Source organism: Melitaea cinxia, chromosome 20 (genome assembly GCF_905220565.1).
Source record: "Melitaea cinxia chromosome 20, ilMelCinx1.1, whole genome shotgun sequence".
Classification (NCBI taxonomy): Eukaryota; Metazoa; Arthropoda; class Insecta; order Lepidoptera; family Nymphalidae; genus Melitaea; species Melitaea cinxia.
The window spans coordinates 13474126-13489709 of NC_059413.1; the positions used below are offsets into that span (position 1 = coordinate 13474126).

The 15584-nt window shown below is 37.5% G+C and overlaps 1 protein-coding gene and 1 non-coding gene across 2 annotated transcripts; both read right to left on the minus strand.

The window, feature by feature from the left end:
- Nucleotides 1-502: 502 nt before the first annotated feature.
- Nucleotides 503-15404, minus strand: LOC123663298 (SANT and BTB domain regulator of class switch recombination). The gene is made up of 17 exons (XM_045597987.1): nucleotides 14996-15404; nucleotides 14837-14928; nucleotides 14597-14744; nucleotides 14433-14523; nucleotides 11999-12158; nucleotides 10607-10720; nucleotides 10092-10198; nucleotides 9521-9685; nucleotides 9007-9108; nucleotides 8650-8791; nucleotides 7743-7859; nucleotides 7097-7244; nucleotides 6256-6387; nucleotides 4982-5130; nucleotides 4070-4212; nucleotides 3128-3288; nucleotides 503-645 (listed from the first exon to the last, which is right to left on the minus strand). Exons 1-17 carry the CDS (start codon nucleotides 15402-15404, stop codon nucleotides 542-544), a joined length of 2484 nt encoding a protein of 827 aa, XP_045453943.1. The 3' UTR covers nucleotides 503-541.
- Nucleotides 14053-14124, minus strand: Trnae-cuc. The gene has a single exon. It is a non-coding gene; the product is annotated as a tRNA-Glu (tRNA).
- Nucleotides 15405-15584: the final 180 nt, after the last annotated feature.

The following is a 15584-nucleotide window of genomic DNA, read 5'->3' on the forward strand; positions in this document are numbered from 1 at the left end:
AACAATAAAACTTACCTTATAAATATTTTTTATATGTTATTCTTTCGTATAATAAATAGTTTTTTGCAATAACACGAAGTTTTACATTTATTTTATAATTTTGAAGTTAGAGAACACGCGTCGAAGCAGTCACAGCTTGATCGCCAAGTTTAGTTAACGATTTAATTCAAACAATTGCTAGTAGATGGCATTGATTTGTATATTACGAATAGTTAATGTAACCTATTTGACAAGCTATGCACAAAACGACAGAAAATATCGAATTTTCAAAAATATTGCTGAAATTATGGTTTGGTACAAATATGGTACGCAATGCGGTAAAGGGTTAACATTAGGAATCGATGAGAGCTGCTTCACTTTTAACTATAAATTTAATTCATTAAAACAAAATTAATTTTAAAAAAAACGATTCAAAAGCGCTTTTGAATAAAGTATTTTTTGATTATTTTCAACTATTCAAAAATTAAATATGTAACATAGGTAAATAAATAAAACAACGAGATTACTATGAGAGTGTGTATTGAGAGTGAGATCCAAGTATTCACTTGTACTTGGGCGCGGGCCGGCCGCGGGCGGAGGGCGCGGGGCGGGCGCGCGCTCCATGGCGCTCCCGCCATTCCGCTTCCAGGCGCGCGTACGCACCGCCTGCATAGATAAGTATAATATGGTGTACAACTGCCTGAGTGGGCAGGGCCATGGCTGAATTCATTTTATCTAAATCATAATTTAATTTACATGACAATGATATAATTATTTTATTACCAGCCTTTAATTAGGTTTTTAGTAGCGTAAGGAAAAGTGATGTTGAATTTCTCGTCTACCACCGAAAAGGGCGGATCCTCCAACCGGTTGTTAAGTCTGGCGGGCTAACGCCCCGACGGCTGTTGTCGAGTTCTTGTATATATGTTACGCTCAAAGATCGAAAACGCTCATTGAGCGGAAAAATAGCTCACAACGCGATGTGGTCACAGTAAAACATCCACATAGCGAAATTCGTGTTAAGGCTCTAATGAAAACGCGCACGACGCGTTGTGGTAATCAAAGAAAGACCAAATAGCGAAATTCGTGTCGTGGCTTACATGCTATTCGATCTCAACGCGTTGTGGCAATGAAGAAAAGCCATGACGCGTTCTGAGCATTCATTGTGTTAACCATATCACGACGGACAGGTTGTCACATCAGTTTTATTCATTTCTTTTCTGTTTATGAGAGTGAATTTTAATGTCAGCGCTAATTATGACGAATAAAAAAGAATTGTTTTACGATAAATTACGTGAGTTTGTGGAAACAAGCACTGATCGCAGTTTTATTATGACTACAGAAAAAGTAAAGAGAGCAAATGTAACTTGTAAGCTCTGTTTCAGAAAGAATAGCATAAACGTTGAAAGAGAATGTGCTAAATTAGGTCTACAGGAACAGGCAAACAAAATGGTTTCATTGTCTAATTTGAAATTTCCCTGTGTTGAAATTGGTACTAACGTTTTAGTTAGAGTTCCTGAAGTTGATAGAGGACGTGCAGCACCCAGGAATGTTATGTGTGTTGTTATGAGCATTAATCCATCAGGTCTCTACCAGTTAGGAAACAAGGAAGGTACACTCGATAGACTTTATGCACGTAATGAATTTACACTTTCTGAAAACAACTTTATTATCATTTGTGATGTGCCCTCAACTTCATCGTTAACACTTCGCTCAGCATCTATGTTATCGTCTGGAAGTAAGCAAGGGTTTATAATGTGCCACTGCAAAAGATACTGTATTGATAAAAAGTGCAAGTGTCGCTCCAAGAATATAAAATGCAACTCAAAATGCCACAGTAATAGTTCAAGTAAAAATAAATAGCAATCAAATACTTATTTTTCACAATTATAGTTATTTCTAATATAGGTACATTGTTGTTGTTTATTGGTGATCAATAAACATTTGTGTTAAATATTTTTATTTCTTGAAATAATTTTAATTGTCATGAAAAAATTAAAACCCTTATCATTTTATGTGAATTATGAGTAATTTACAAATGATATGAATATTTTGTGTTCAGTGATTTATTACTTAATACTTTGATTTTTTTAAATATAAAGTAATCTCAATAAATAATAAATATCGTTTCATTTTAATTTATATAATTATATACTTAATATATTTGATAATGAGAAACACGTTATGCCGTGATTTTATAAAATGAAAAATATTTCTTAAGGACATCTACCAAAACGTTTCCAGCCTAGGCCTAGTAGGATCTATATCGGAAAGCAGTGTGCGTTGTAATCAAATAGTATTCCATACGCGTCATGGCTTTTCTTCATTGCCACAACGCGTTGAGATCGAATAGCATGTAAGCCACGACACGAATTTCGCTATTTGGTCTTTCTTTGATTGCCACAACGCGTCGTGCGCGTTTTCATTAGAGCCTTAACACGAATTTCGCTATGTGGATGTTTTACTGTGACCACATCCCGTTGTGAGTTATTTTTCCGCTCAATGAGCGTTTTCGATCTTTGAGCGTAACATATATACTCAATCACTTTGATAGCGCGACGTAGGATACATCAGTTTTCTCTAGTTCCCAAGCTCGTATACTGCTCGATAGATGTCGCTACAGGTTCCACTATTAGGCTTTTTCTTATTAGTGACGATAGGTACCTCAACGAGCCTGAAAACCTTCCTGGAGCAACAAGACTTTGCCGACAAGAACCAGATACAGTGTTACAAAATTACAATATCCATTACATTTAATCCCATTTTTAGCCAGTTCAAGATACACTATCTGCTGGACCTCTGTTGTTATTTCCACGAGTAAACATAACAGCAGAGGTCCAGCAGATAGTCTAAGGCACTGACCACACTGGAACTATAATCCATACATGCAACAGTCTACCGGAAAGGTTACCTAGGTGTATTTGCATACGCAAGTTGTTGACCAAAAGAACCAATAATCTATTTTACGCTGGTAGCCTACGCAGGTTAAAAACACTGCTCACGTCTATTCCCACACACGCTCCGACACGCATAGACCTCTCCAGGAGACCGTAGTTTTAATTAGTAAAATGACGATTCGAAGGTGCTTTTGAAGTTTTGATTTTGATTTTATGGCCTGCTTTAAGTTCCTACAGTTTTGCATACTAACCAGGATGCTCACGTTGCCGAGGCGCTCGTTGATGCCTCCGGGCGAGTGTAGCGCGCATATGTGCAGCAGCACGCTCCTCGAATCGTCGCTGTCCATCTTGGTTACTACGAGCTGACTGTGTGGCCGCCCATACTCGACCCTGGGCTCGCCCACGTCGAACCCTTCCAGAAATATAAAGATATAGGGTATAGCCTATATTTATCCTTAACAAAAGTTTCTCGTTTACCTACCTTCGGTTCCAAACAGCTGAATTATAAACTCATAACGTTGTGACTTAACTTTCTAAGGTATTATATTGTTTTATAATGTCTTTTATTTAAAATCTGTACTGTGTATATATTGTAAGCTCTCGATTATATACAAATAAATAAATTAAGAAAAATGCCTTGTGTTGCTGTCACGAATATGAAGATATAGACCCTACATGTGTAGTGATGCCCAAGTTGGCATTTTTTTTTATGTCACTAGTTCGGCAAACAAGCGTACAGCTCACCTGATGGTAAGAGATTACCGTAGCTTATAGACGCCTGACAAACCAGAAGCATCGCAAGCGCGTTGCCGACCCAATCCCCCCCAGGAACTCTGGTCACCTTACTCACCAACAGGAACACAATACTGCTTGAAAACAGTATTATTTAGTTGTGGTCTTCTGTAAGGTCGAGAAATTCCTGCTGTGCCCTACCTCAGTTTATGATGAATGGGGACACCAGACAAAAGATTATATTTTCTTTATTGCACTTCACTCTCATGAATTTTGGTTAAAAACGAAGTTGGCACCTGCAAACTTGTCTCTAAAAAATATCTTAAACATTCAGCCCACAAAATTATGATACATAGATAGATCACATGGACACTTTTCGTAACGCTCTCATTACGCATTCACTTACACCCCAAGTCAAGCGTGGAAAAAGAAGTTTTACTTCAAAAGTGCGTCCAACTAACGTGTTCCTGGCTGCGGGCGGCGGGGGCGGGGCTCTGGCGCGCGCCCGCGAGCGCCGCGGGGCGTCCTCCTCGCTGCGGTCACTGTCCGAGCTCTGCTCGCTGGAGTCACTCGACGCGTCCACGTCGCCGCTGCCGACGCCTTGCTTGCGACACAACCGATGTAAGACTTATTAATTGTATGCTCTATAAATATTGTAACACCCTAAAATAATCCTATTTTTTGGCAAATTGTCTCTTTTAATGAAAAATAAAGAGTGTAATCTGAAATTTCAAATGTAAAGAATATTTTTCTTTTTTTTTAATTTTAATGAAAATCAAATTGTCAACGTTATTAAAAATTATCACGATAAGGTATACCTACAAAAAATAAATATCCTTTTTTGAATATCTTAAATCTAATCATCAATGATAAATTAGAAGAATTAATGTTTATATATATGTACAAAAAACCGTTCCAAGACTCACACTCCTCTCCAAGATATGTTGGTGTTACCCAACGAACACAGACACAAAACTCTGAAAGAATTATCTTCAGTCTTCACTATCTAAACATCACAGTAAAAAATCGTAAATAGTTAAGAGGACAAAATTCACAAGACAACACAGGACATTGACAACATATTTATTTTTTATTTTTTACGACACACACACAATAACATAAATAATGATCCCAAACTATAAAGCATGAAATTTTAGTGTTTTGCAAATACGCGCTACATGATTCTAAAATTTAGACTAATGATTTTCTTTCTTTGTAATATCTACAGTAAAGCGTCGGTAACATTTTACATAAGCAACACAGCATCCAAAATGTTAGTTTAATTTGATAAATATATAGATAAAACCACTATACATAAAGATATTTTGAGTTATTTACTGTACACACATATGGATCCTTCAAGCCGGACTTACCTTTCTTGGACTGTCTTCCTTAACTGACGGTTTCGGTTTGATTTCTCGAACTTCCGGCGTCGCGCATATACCGCTTGAACAATTTCCGCTGATCGACTGCACAGAAGTACGAGTGGCGCCCAGAACAGGGGATCCGGGGCGCGCGTTCGCTGCGCGAGAGTCAGTATCGATCGAAACGTCTAGCTAACTAACTATCGTGACTATGTTCAATATTTGGTTTATGATATTGTTATATAAGCTTTCCATTCCGCCGCTAAATGAACCGCTGTGATACTTACAATAGCTCCAATTTTTCTCTCCGCATCGATGATTTTAAACCAATAGAAAAAGGTTTTTTGTCACGCGCAATCCCATAAGAAACCAAAACCGGTTACAAATAACTTGTGTATCATCTCTTACATAACTTTGTAATTTAATTGAAATGGGTAATGTAGATACAGTTTTTCAATAAACAGAAAATGTTGCAAACATATTTTTATCTACATATTAATTTAAAATAAAGTTATATCGAGGTGCCGTGAAAAAAGACCTGAATGAGACAGAAATTTTGACAAGCATTATGAATGGATCTACGTATGCCAATGTTGAGAGCGTATTTACAGCGGTCGTCTATCGGCTGTTGGGACCTACTGACTTTACTCATTATATAGCTTAGGACTGATGACCTCACGATCTTGAATGACGATAATCTTTTGGAAATTCTTGGACATTTTTTTTGTTTATACTACTAGGTCGGCAAACAAGCGTGCGGCTCACCTGGTGGTTAGCGATTACCGTAGCTTATAGATGCCCGTAACACCAGAAGCATCGCAAGTGCGTTGCCGACCCTACCCTTAATCCCTTCAGGAGATCCGGTCACCTTACTCACCACAGGAACACAACACTGCTTGAAAGGATTATTTTTTACGTGTGATCTTCTGTAAGATCAAGGTACTGCCCCAGTCGGGCTGGTCCAGATTTTGAGTAAGATATTTCGTACCATGCGCTACCTCAGCTAAGTAGTTTTAAAAGATATTAATCGCATAACATTTACCTAATTTAAAATTAATAAGTACTATATTCTTTATATGCAAAAAGACAAAATGAAAGTTATTATGCTTTTTATAAAATAATTGTTATAAGTTACTAATTCTTTTTGACATCATGATTTTTACTCAACGGCCATTCTATGACAAATACAAGGTATTCCTTATGTTAAAGGTGCCTTAAATCTACATATCATCACAAGGTCAGGTCATCATTCCCCAATGGATGAAAATACTCAAGACTCTCACGGTTGAACTTGGTGTTGCTGGTGTAGAGTTTGCCCAACAAGCCCAAGGGCTGGCGAGGTGGAACCAGCTGGATCCCCTCCCACCAGAACACCTCCTTACATTGAAGACGACCGCTTGGATCTTCACCGCTTTCTGTTGAAAATTTGTATGATTAAGAAGCCACAATACTAATTGTTACGAATAATATAATTATCATATGTTCAGTTAAAGACTCTTAGATCATAACACATATTAGTGGTTATGAAAAGATTCAGATTTTTCTCAGAGTGATACTCATTAAAAGCTGATTGACATACGATACAGACAGGTATTTCGAAAAAATTGGAACTATGAGTGTACGGTCGGGCAAGAAAGTGGTGTCTCAGTTTTGATATAGTTTCCTGGTCATCGAAAATTACAAGGCTCGTTATTAAAAGACATTACTGAAAGAGACATATTATAATAATGACGTAAACCTAATTGATAAGTATTCATACGTTATTATTATACATGACATTTTAAACTCAATTAAGTATAAATAATATCGTTATCAATAATTAAATAAAGATGACAATAAACGTTGTCAGATCCATCTGCAAGCGAAATCTTTATCACCTATGAATCTGCAAGCGGCATTCAACCTTAGGGTGGTACACTACTTCTTGGCCAACGCTACAAACAAAATATTGAGAATAACTGACAGTAAGGCTTCCGATTTCGCATTATTACTTAACAAAAAAAAAAGCTGTATACCGTCCTTTATATTTAGTAGCCCTATAAATTTGAAGCTGTATTAAGTGGTACATCCATCATAACTTAGATATTTATATAGGTATATGTACAGGCATGTCCCGCATACAACCTCTCGGCACAAGTCTAGTCAGCCTCTCAGGGAACATCAGCTGCGGCGGCCTCATGGCGATGATGTCTCTAAAGTTGTTGTACACCTCCATCACGGCGGCGTCGGCGGCCAGCCGTTCGTCAGGTACGTGCTCGCGAAACTGACAACCCTGTGTAACATTTATATGAATGTCTTAAAGTGCCCTATTCTATATTTATATGTAGAATAAACATAATTAATTTATGAAGCAAACCCACTCAGTCAAAATTATCACATTAGATCCTAAACTCTAAATAAAGCATAACAAGGAAGTGATACTATTTAAAAAATACGCTCCCCGCAGCACGCGTGTACGACGACAGTACACAGTGTATCTGGACGCAGCTCACCGTGCTCCGCGGGATGGTCTCGAACCGGTAGGCGCGCTCCCCGCAGCACGCGTGTCGCGACGACAGTACACAGTGTATCTGGACGCAGCTCACCGTGCTCCGCGGGATGGTCTCGAACCGGTAGGCGCGCTCCCCGCAGCACGCGTGTACGACGACAGTACACAGTGTATCTGGACGCAGCTCACCGTGCTCCGCGGGATGGTCTCGAACCGGTAGGCGCGCTCCCCGCAGCACGCGTGTCGCGGCGACAGTACACAGTGTATCTGGACGCAGCTCACCGTGCTCCGCGGAATGGTCTCGAACCGGTAGGCGCGCTCCCCGCAGCACGCGTGTCGCGCGGTGGGCAGCGTGCGTCCGTCCAGCGCGCCGTCACCGTGCTGAGAGCACCACTCCATCTGCACACGCACTCGTGGTTCAGCACCAATATCAGGAAATAATTTTTAAAACTAATCATGTCTCATCATCATCACTTCAGCCTATCGCAGTCCACTGCTGGACATAGGCCTCCACAAATTCGCGCCACAAAATGGCGAGAACTCATGTGTTTTGCCCATAGTCACCACGCTGGGCAGGCGGGTTGGTGACCGCAGGGCTGACTTTGTCGCACCGAAGATGCAAAAGCAACAGCCCGTCTTCGACCAGTGTATTTCAGAGCCAGCAGTTGGATGGTTATCCCGCCATCGGTCGGCCTTTTAAGTTTCAAGGTACTGGTAGTGGAACTGTCCTGTGTCCTGTGGTAGTGGTCCTTTAGTCGCCTCTCACAATACCAACGGGAAGAGAGGGTGAGGTGAGAGCCTGTGTGGTTACGGCAGTAAAGAATATAGCCAATATTCTTTAAATACTGCCGTAACCACACAGCTATCTCTACTTTTTCACAATTCCATGTACGATATCAGAATTGAATTGAAATAACTTTGGGAATATTTATTTTGAATGGGGAAAAACTTCAAAGTATATTTAAGGAATTTTATTATGTAAGATTTTTTTAAAAGAAATTAAATTGGGTTAAATACTATGTAAAAACATTTGAACATAGCGTTTCAAAACAATGAAACTTTTTAAATGACCACTTTTGAAAATGACCTCCTAAATTCACATTATTTTAATGGAAGCCCAAATTTTCGTTAACATTCAAAACATGATAACACTCAAAATTTCGTGCTGAACTGTAAGTATTGATGATACCTGATAAGCTGGAAAGTAGGAGTCGCAGAGCTGGCAGCGTAGGAAGTGGCAGTCGGCCCACAGGCGCCAGTACACACGCCGCCACGACCTCAGCTCACCGTACAGCCATGTTATGTACTCGTTGAGACTCCACGACATGTCCCTATTATAAAAAATCTGTACTGTTCTGCACTAAAAAAAAGACATAGATGCAGCAGATGAACCAATGCTGACAAAAAATTCAGCGGCTGTTACAGTGTGAGTAAAAAATTTAAAACTAAAGCTTTAAATTACCAAAAAACTCGTTATCCCAGAAGCGCACAAATTCTAAGTAGGCAAGAGATACACATTACTCGTCTAGTACTAACTATTACTAACTTGGTATGAGTAGAGATGACATTCCCGCGTCTGTCTATGCGCATATTGCTTGGCTGGCACGGAACTTGCTCAGCTATGTGACGACCTAGCAACTTGTTACACCTGTGATAAAGGATATAATTATGTATATATAAACCTTGGCTATAATATTATCAGAAGCAGCAAAAGCAGAAGACACATTACTCGATCGGATTCAAATATTATTAGTTTATTTCTATTCAAAAATATACTATAAGACTATCAAAAATATTTAAAGGCATCCCAAATATCATGAAATTTAATTATCTGTTAGCAGCAGAATTTGATCCTATATATTTCAAGGCAAGTTCATCGCAGCCAAAATTTTCCTTTGTTCTACCCATAAATTAATACAATAATAATATAAATAATTAGATTATGAAAAAGGACAATATCGAGTAAAATGGAAAAGTGTTAGCCGGACGGCAGAACCAGGTCAATATGTAGCTAGGAATAATAATGCAGAAGAACCGTTTTCGAAAAACGTATTTATTACTTGCTGCACTTGAAGAGCGTGGCCAAAGTAGCGTAATGTCCTCGAAGGGTCTCCGGCACTGGTTCAGCGAGGGACAAAATCATCTTGCAGTACAGCCGGGACTGTATCTTGTCTTTGCGATCACGGACAGCCTCCAGCTCAGCATTGGTGTACATTGCTGCTAATCTAATAATTACATATTCTATACTATAACGACACATGTACCACAAAGCCAGCCCTGCGGTCAACCCGCCTGCCCGGTGTTGTGACTATGGGCAAAACACATGAGTTCACGCCATTTTTGGCGCGAACTCTTGGAGCCCTATGTCTAGCAGTGGACAGACTGTATTAGGCTGAAGTGATGATATTATAACACTTAGACTATTGGACAAAAGCCTTTACTTATCTTAAGGAGAAACATTATATCCCAACCCTCATCACTACTCCACTGAAGTTCTTTTCTTCTCATTTCAACAATACTTGTAATCATGTTGAGAATTCATCTTTTTCATAGTCTTTTCACCAAGATTACTTAGTACAAAGAAACTATCTGACGTCCTAAGCCTACTAAGTATCACCAGTAAATTATTACCTGGTTAAAAGTGCGTCGCTAAGGCATGCTAGATTTGTTGAAGTTTTGACGATGTCGTTCATGTGAGCGTGGCAGTAGATGAGGCAGTCGTGTAACAGCGGTTCCATCTGCATGAGAAATGAAGACTATCAGTTTTAGAAAGTTCTCCTATGCATATGCATATACATGGTTTTATAAATCAGAGTAAATAAATAGGAAATGTGGTCAACCGATGATGTGACGCAATAACCGCGTTCAAACAAATTTAATGAACATAACTTTAGTTTCAAAATATTCTTGTACATAAAATGAAAAAGTAATCTAAACCATAATTTAATGTTTCCAATTAAATTGACTGCATGACATATTATATTCTACAATTAATCAAACAACTTCTGAAATTATTAACTCATCATTCCTAATCTAAATTAAGTATAAGTCTTTACGTAAAGTATCGTATAAATAAAATCAAATTAATCTTAATAACATACTAAACTTGTTACATAATAAATCAATACAAGAAACACGTAACTCACTTGCAAAAACGAGGCTGACACAAGGATTGGTACAACATTGTGAGGGTCGAGCAGCGGCCAGTCCGCCACCAAGATCGTATCACGCTTCACCCATCGCATCAGCCAATCGAAGATCTAACAATAAATATGGTTTTATAAATAATGATTAATAAGGATTTATAATAATAATAATAAGTTTATTTCAGACAAAGTCTATACAATCAAATAGCCGTATACAAAATAATTAATGAAGAAACAGAGAAAAATTTAATATTGGGAGTTTCAAAGTAATAATCGCATAGCGTAGCGTCTCCGGTGGGACAAAGTCAGCTCTGCGCTCACCAACCCGCCTGCCCAGCGCGGTGACTATGGGCAACACACATGAGTTCACGCCATCTTTGGCGTGAACTTGTGGCCTATGTCCAGTAGTGGACTGCGATAGGCTGAAGTGAATCGCAGTAAGTCGTAGAATGAAATGTAATTGTGACTGTGTAAGTATAAAAATTTAAACTAAATTCATATTACCTACTATTCTGATGTTATAAGCAGTAGCCGGATATTTTAGGGCCACTAGATAAAATTATTTTTTTGCCCATAAGCTGACAAACGAACATACGGTCCGCCTGGTATTGTAGTCATGGACGCCTGAACCACACACAACGCAATCGCATTGTCGTCTGTACTTCATTGTATAGAAACAATACTATTTCATATCAGTATTATTAGGCTTTATCTCCTTAAGGTCCTCATCATTACAGCCTATACAGTCCACTGCTGGACATAGGCCTCCACAAGCTTACGCCAAAAATAACGTGAACTCATGTGTTTTGCCCATAGTCACCACGCTGGGCAGGCGGGTTGGTGACCGCAGTACTGGCTTTGTCGCACCGAAGACGCTGCTGCCCGTCTTCGGCCTGTGTATTTCAAAGCCAGCAGTTGGATGGTTATCCCGCCATCAGTCGGCTTCTTAAGTTCCAAGGTGGTTGTGGAACCTTGTTATCCCTTAGTCGCCTCTTACGACACCCACGGGAAGAGAGGGGGTGGCTAAATTCTTTAGTGCTGTAGCCACACAGCACACAGCAGTAGCAGCAGTAGCAGCACAGCCTTAAGGTCCTACTGCGCCCTATTTAGGTCGATCTCGTTTTTTTTTTTCTAAAAAATCTTAAGTGTGATGAAGATTTTATATTCGGTTTAAGCCAACGTTTTGTTTAGAATTTCCTAATGTGTGGGTAACACAAAAATAAAATCATACAATTTTTTTTTTTTTTTTTTTCGATAAATATACGTGCAAATGATACATATATATAAAAAATATATATAATACACGCAGACAGACACAGGCGGGAATCGAACGCAGAACCCTGTATATGCGTGTATACGTCAGTATGTGATATACCTCGCTACCACTTTCACCTGAATATCACAGTGAACAGAAATGTCCATGTCCTCGAGCCTCTGGCCGGCGGTCACATCAGCAAAGTATCCCATCTTCGACACGAGCAACTTCTGCGGACACCTGAAGTCTTTCTTCAGACCTTTAACTTCGTCACACACGTGAATTTCTACGTCACCGCTGGAAAAAATCACTTGCTAAGTATATTGAACCATTCCCCAAAAATATATCTATATAAAAATAGAAATAAAATCCCATCTATCTAATATTATAAATATGAATGTAAGTTTGTTTGTTACGCTTTCACGCGAAAACTACTTAACAGATCATCATAAACTTTGTACACATATGCTTAGAGGTATTAGAAGTAACATAGGATACTTTTATTTTATTTTTTAAATCACTGCGAGCAAAGCCGCGGGTAAAAGTTGTACTTAATAATAAATAGTACATGAAATAAATATGGTAAGTAAAATAAATATGGTGTCAATCACCGTGATGGATTATTATCATCTTTGAATCGCAATTCTTAGTCGTTATAAAATTAGAACATTTTTTTATTATCTTTAACACACACACGGTCGTCTGTTCCTAAAGTAAGCAACTCGCTTGTGTTATAGGTAATAGCCGACGCTTGTAGCTTATTTTTATTTTGATAAATTAACATGGAAATAATACGTTTATAAATACAAAAATTACACCCAGAATTATGCGGGAATTGAACCCGCAACCCGCGAAGCAAAAAGCGGGGCCACCACCGAGTGCGCCAACGGGCTAGTCGAGCAACATTATGAACATAAATACATAATCCGACATAGGCAATTAAAATTAAAAATGAGACAATTTAAAAGATATTCGTCTCGTTGTGTCATTATGAGCATCAGCATTGGAATATATGAAGAATCATTAAAATCGGTACATTCAGAAACACGTTATGAGATAACACATATTAAACCGCTTGGCGTAGCTAACAAACAATAATCTTGAAATAGCATATGAGAACATGGTAACAGTTATAGATATGACTCGTAATACATTCCTTATTATTGACGAATAAAAATAATTGTCATTTACAAGTTTACGATTACTAAATTTCGCAAAATAACAAAATGTGGGACGCTGAATTCGCGGCCTATCTGTCTTCCTTACCCAGAGTCACAGCTTATAATTGATATTTTTAACCGACTTCCAAAAAAGGAGGAGGTTCTCAATTCGACTGTATTTTTTTTTTATGTATGTTACATCAGAACTTTTGACCGGGTAGACCGATTTCGACAAATTTTGTTTCAATCGAAAGGTGGTGTGTGCCAATTGGTCCCATTTAAATTTATTTGAGATCCAACAACTACTTTTCGAGTTATATCTAATAATGCGTTTTTACTTGACGCTTTTTTCGTCGACCTACGTTGTATTATACCGCATAACTTTCTACTGGATATACCGATTTTGATAATTCTTTTTTTGTTGGAAAGGGGATATCCCTAGTTTAGTACCTTGATAAGGAAACCAGGATCTGATGATGGGATCCCAGAGAAATCGAGGGAAACTCTCGAAAATCCGTAATAACTTATTACTGGGTGTACCGATTTTGATAATTTTTAATTTAATCGAAAGCTGGTGTTTATCATGTGGTCACATATAAATTTTATCGAGATCTGATAACTACTTTTTGAGTAATCTTTGATAACGCGTAGTTACTTGACTATTGTTTCGTCGATCTACGTTGTATTTACTTGTCGATGTAATTGAAGTCGGTTTTTTTTTCGTTTGCGAGCAAACACAATTATAGATTTTAATATGAAAAATTCAGTTAAAATTTGTTTGTTTTGCACCACCCCTAAAAATTTGTGGGTAGTGCGCCCATGGTACCTCTATTCGTATATAGATACGTAGATATTTAAAATTTTAAATATTACATTTACGAAAATTTGCAATATACGATGTTCGTACAAGCAGTCTAAAAAAACTCAAATGTAAAAAAAAAAAGTTTTGAGTCATTAATCATTTTTGTTTACAAATTCAAAAATTAATATCTGTTTATAAAATTATACATAACAAAAAAACTAAAAAGATATTCCGATACCGGGAATCGAACCCGAGCCTCCTGGGTGAGAGCCAGGTATCCTAGCCACTAGACCATATCGGATATATTTGCTTGAGTGAAATTGTAAATAATAAGCGTAATTGTACAATATTTAACCTTTTAATATTATTTATTTTTTTATTATATTTATTATTATTCGTTTTTAAAACTTCTAACGATGTTCTTAAACTGTCTAACAATGTTTTTTTTTTTTTTTATTCAGACTGTATTCTCAATATAGAGATGACGTAGAAACTGTTATAACTTCACACGTACATACTTAATTTTTTTTTTTTTGTATTCTGATCGTTTACTTTTAAGATGATGTATACTTTTTAAAATGGTTATAATTTGTTGTAAAAAAAGCTTACTCCTGTTTTTGATTTACGCGTTCTTGTGCGGCAGCAACCGAAGATTTACGTCTTCCTAGACGATCTCTGGATTCTTTTTCGTTCACAAATGCTAAAAACATGAAAAGTAGTTAAAAATATATTAACTCATTATTGTTTTTAAACCATTTACAAAAACTACCCACCTCCAAAACTGGCGGGCTTTTTAACTTCGGACGAGGTGTTTGATGATGTTTTCTTTATTATCGGAGTATACACGCTTATGGTTTTTGTTGGCTTTTTGTAACCTACCAAATAAGGCAAAATAGAATCCAATATGCCTTCGTTAATCACCTATAACATATATAGCGTTTTATGCGTAAAATTTGTTGAAATGCTATGGAAAGATAAAAAAAGAAAAAATTTAATATGGAATAGTTTCATACATCATTCAACTTGCAATTTAGGTTAGCTTCTGTCCAAACACCAAGCATTTCTACTCTAGCTTCTGAAGGTAAGGAACGCCTGCGACTTTTGCCTGAAACCAAGTGGTAAGTACATAAATGAATGTTCGAAAAAAAAGTTAGTCTATGGCCATGATTTACCTTCGATTTCGCTACAGCTGTAACGCTTTTCCGTACATTCTTCACTATTTCTTCTTTCGATCGCAGTATCGCTTTTACTGGTAATAGGTTTTTGTTCAGTAAAGGCAGTTTGGTATAAAAGATCTCTTTCTTGCTGTTCAATAACGTGATTGATCACCGTCAACTTAGTCAATTCCTCCCAGTTAATTTTACATCCTTCATCCTCATCACCTTCTAAGTGTTCATAAACTTGATAAGCTGTTTTCATAAAGTCGAAAAAATCTTTAACCGTAATGACTTCCGCTGGTATATTTTTTAGCGAATTTCTTCGAGAAGATGGTTCAGATTTTGTCGGACTTTTACAAGTTTTGACATCACTTCTTTGTATAAACATGGATGATAAATCGGTATCAGGGTTAGGGCTCGCCATTTTAAGTAGATGTATGTTATTATAATTTTATATCCATATTGATCTAACAAGCCACCTGGAAACCACGATTTTTTTTTAAAGTATTACAATAAAATTGAAGTGTTTTACTATCCCAATTTTCGTAAACTACGTTTTATAAAGTATACTTCGATGGTTATTATTTTAATTTTGAAAAAAAAA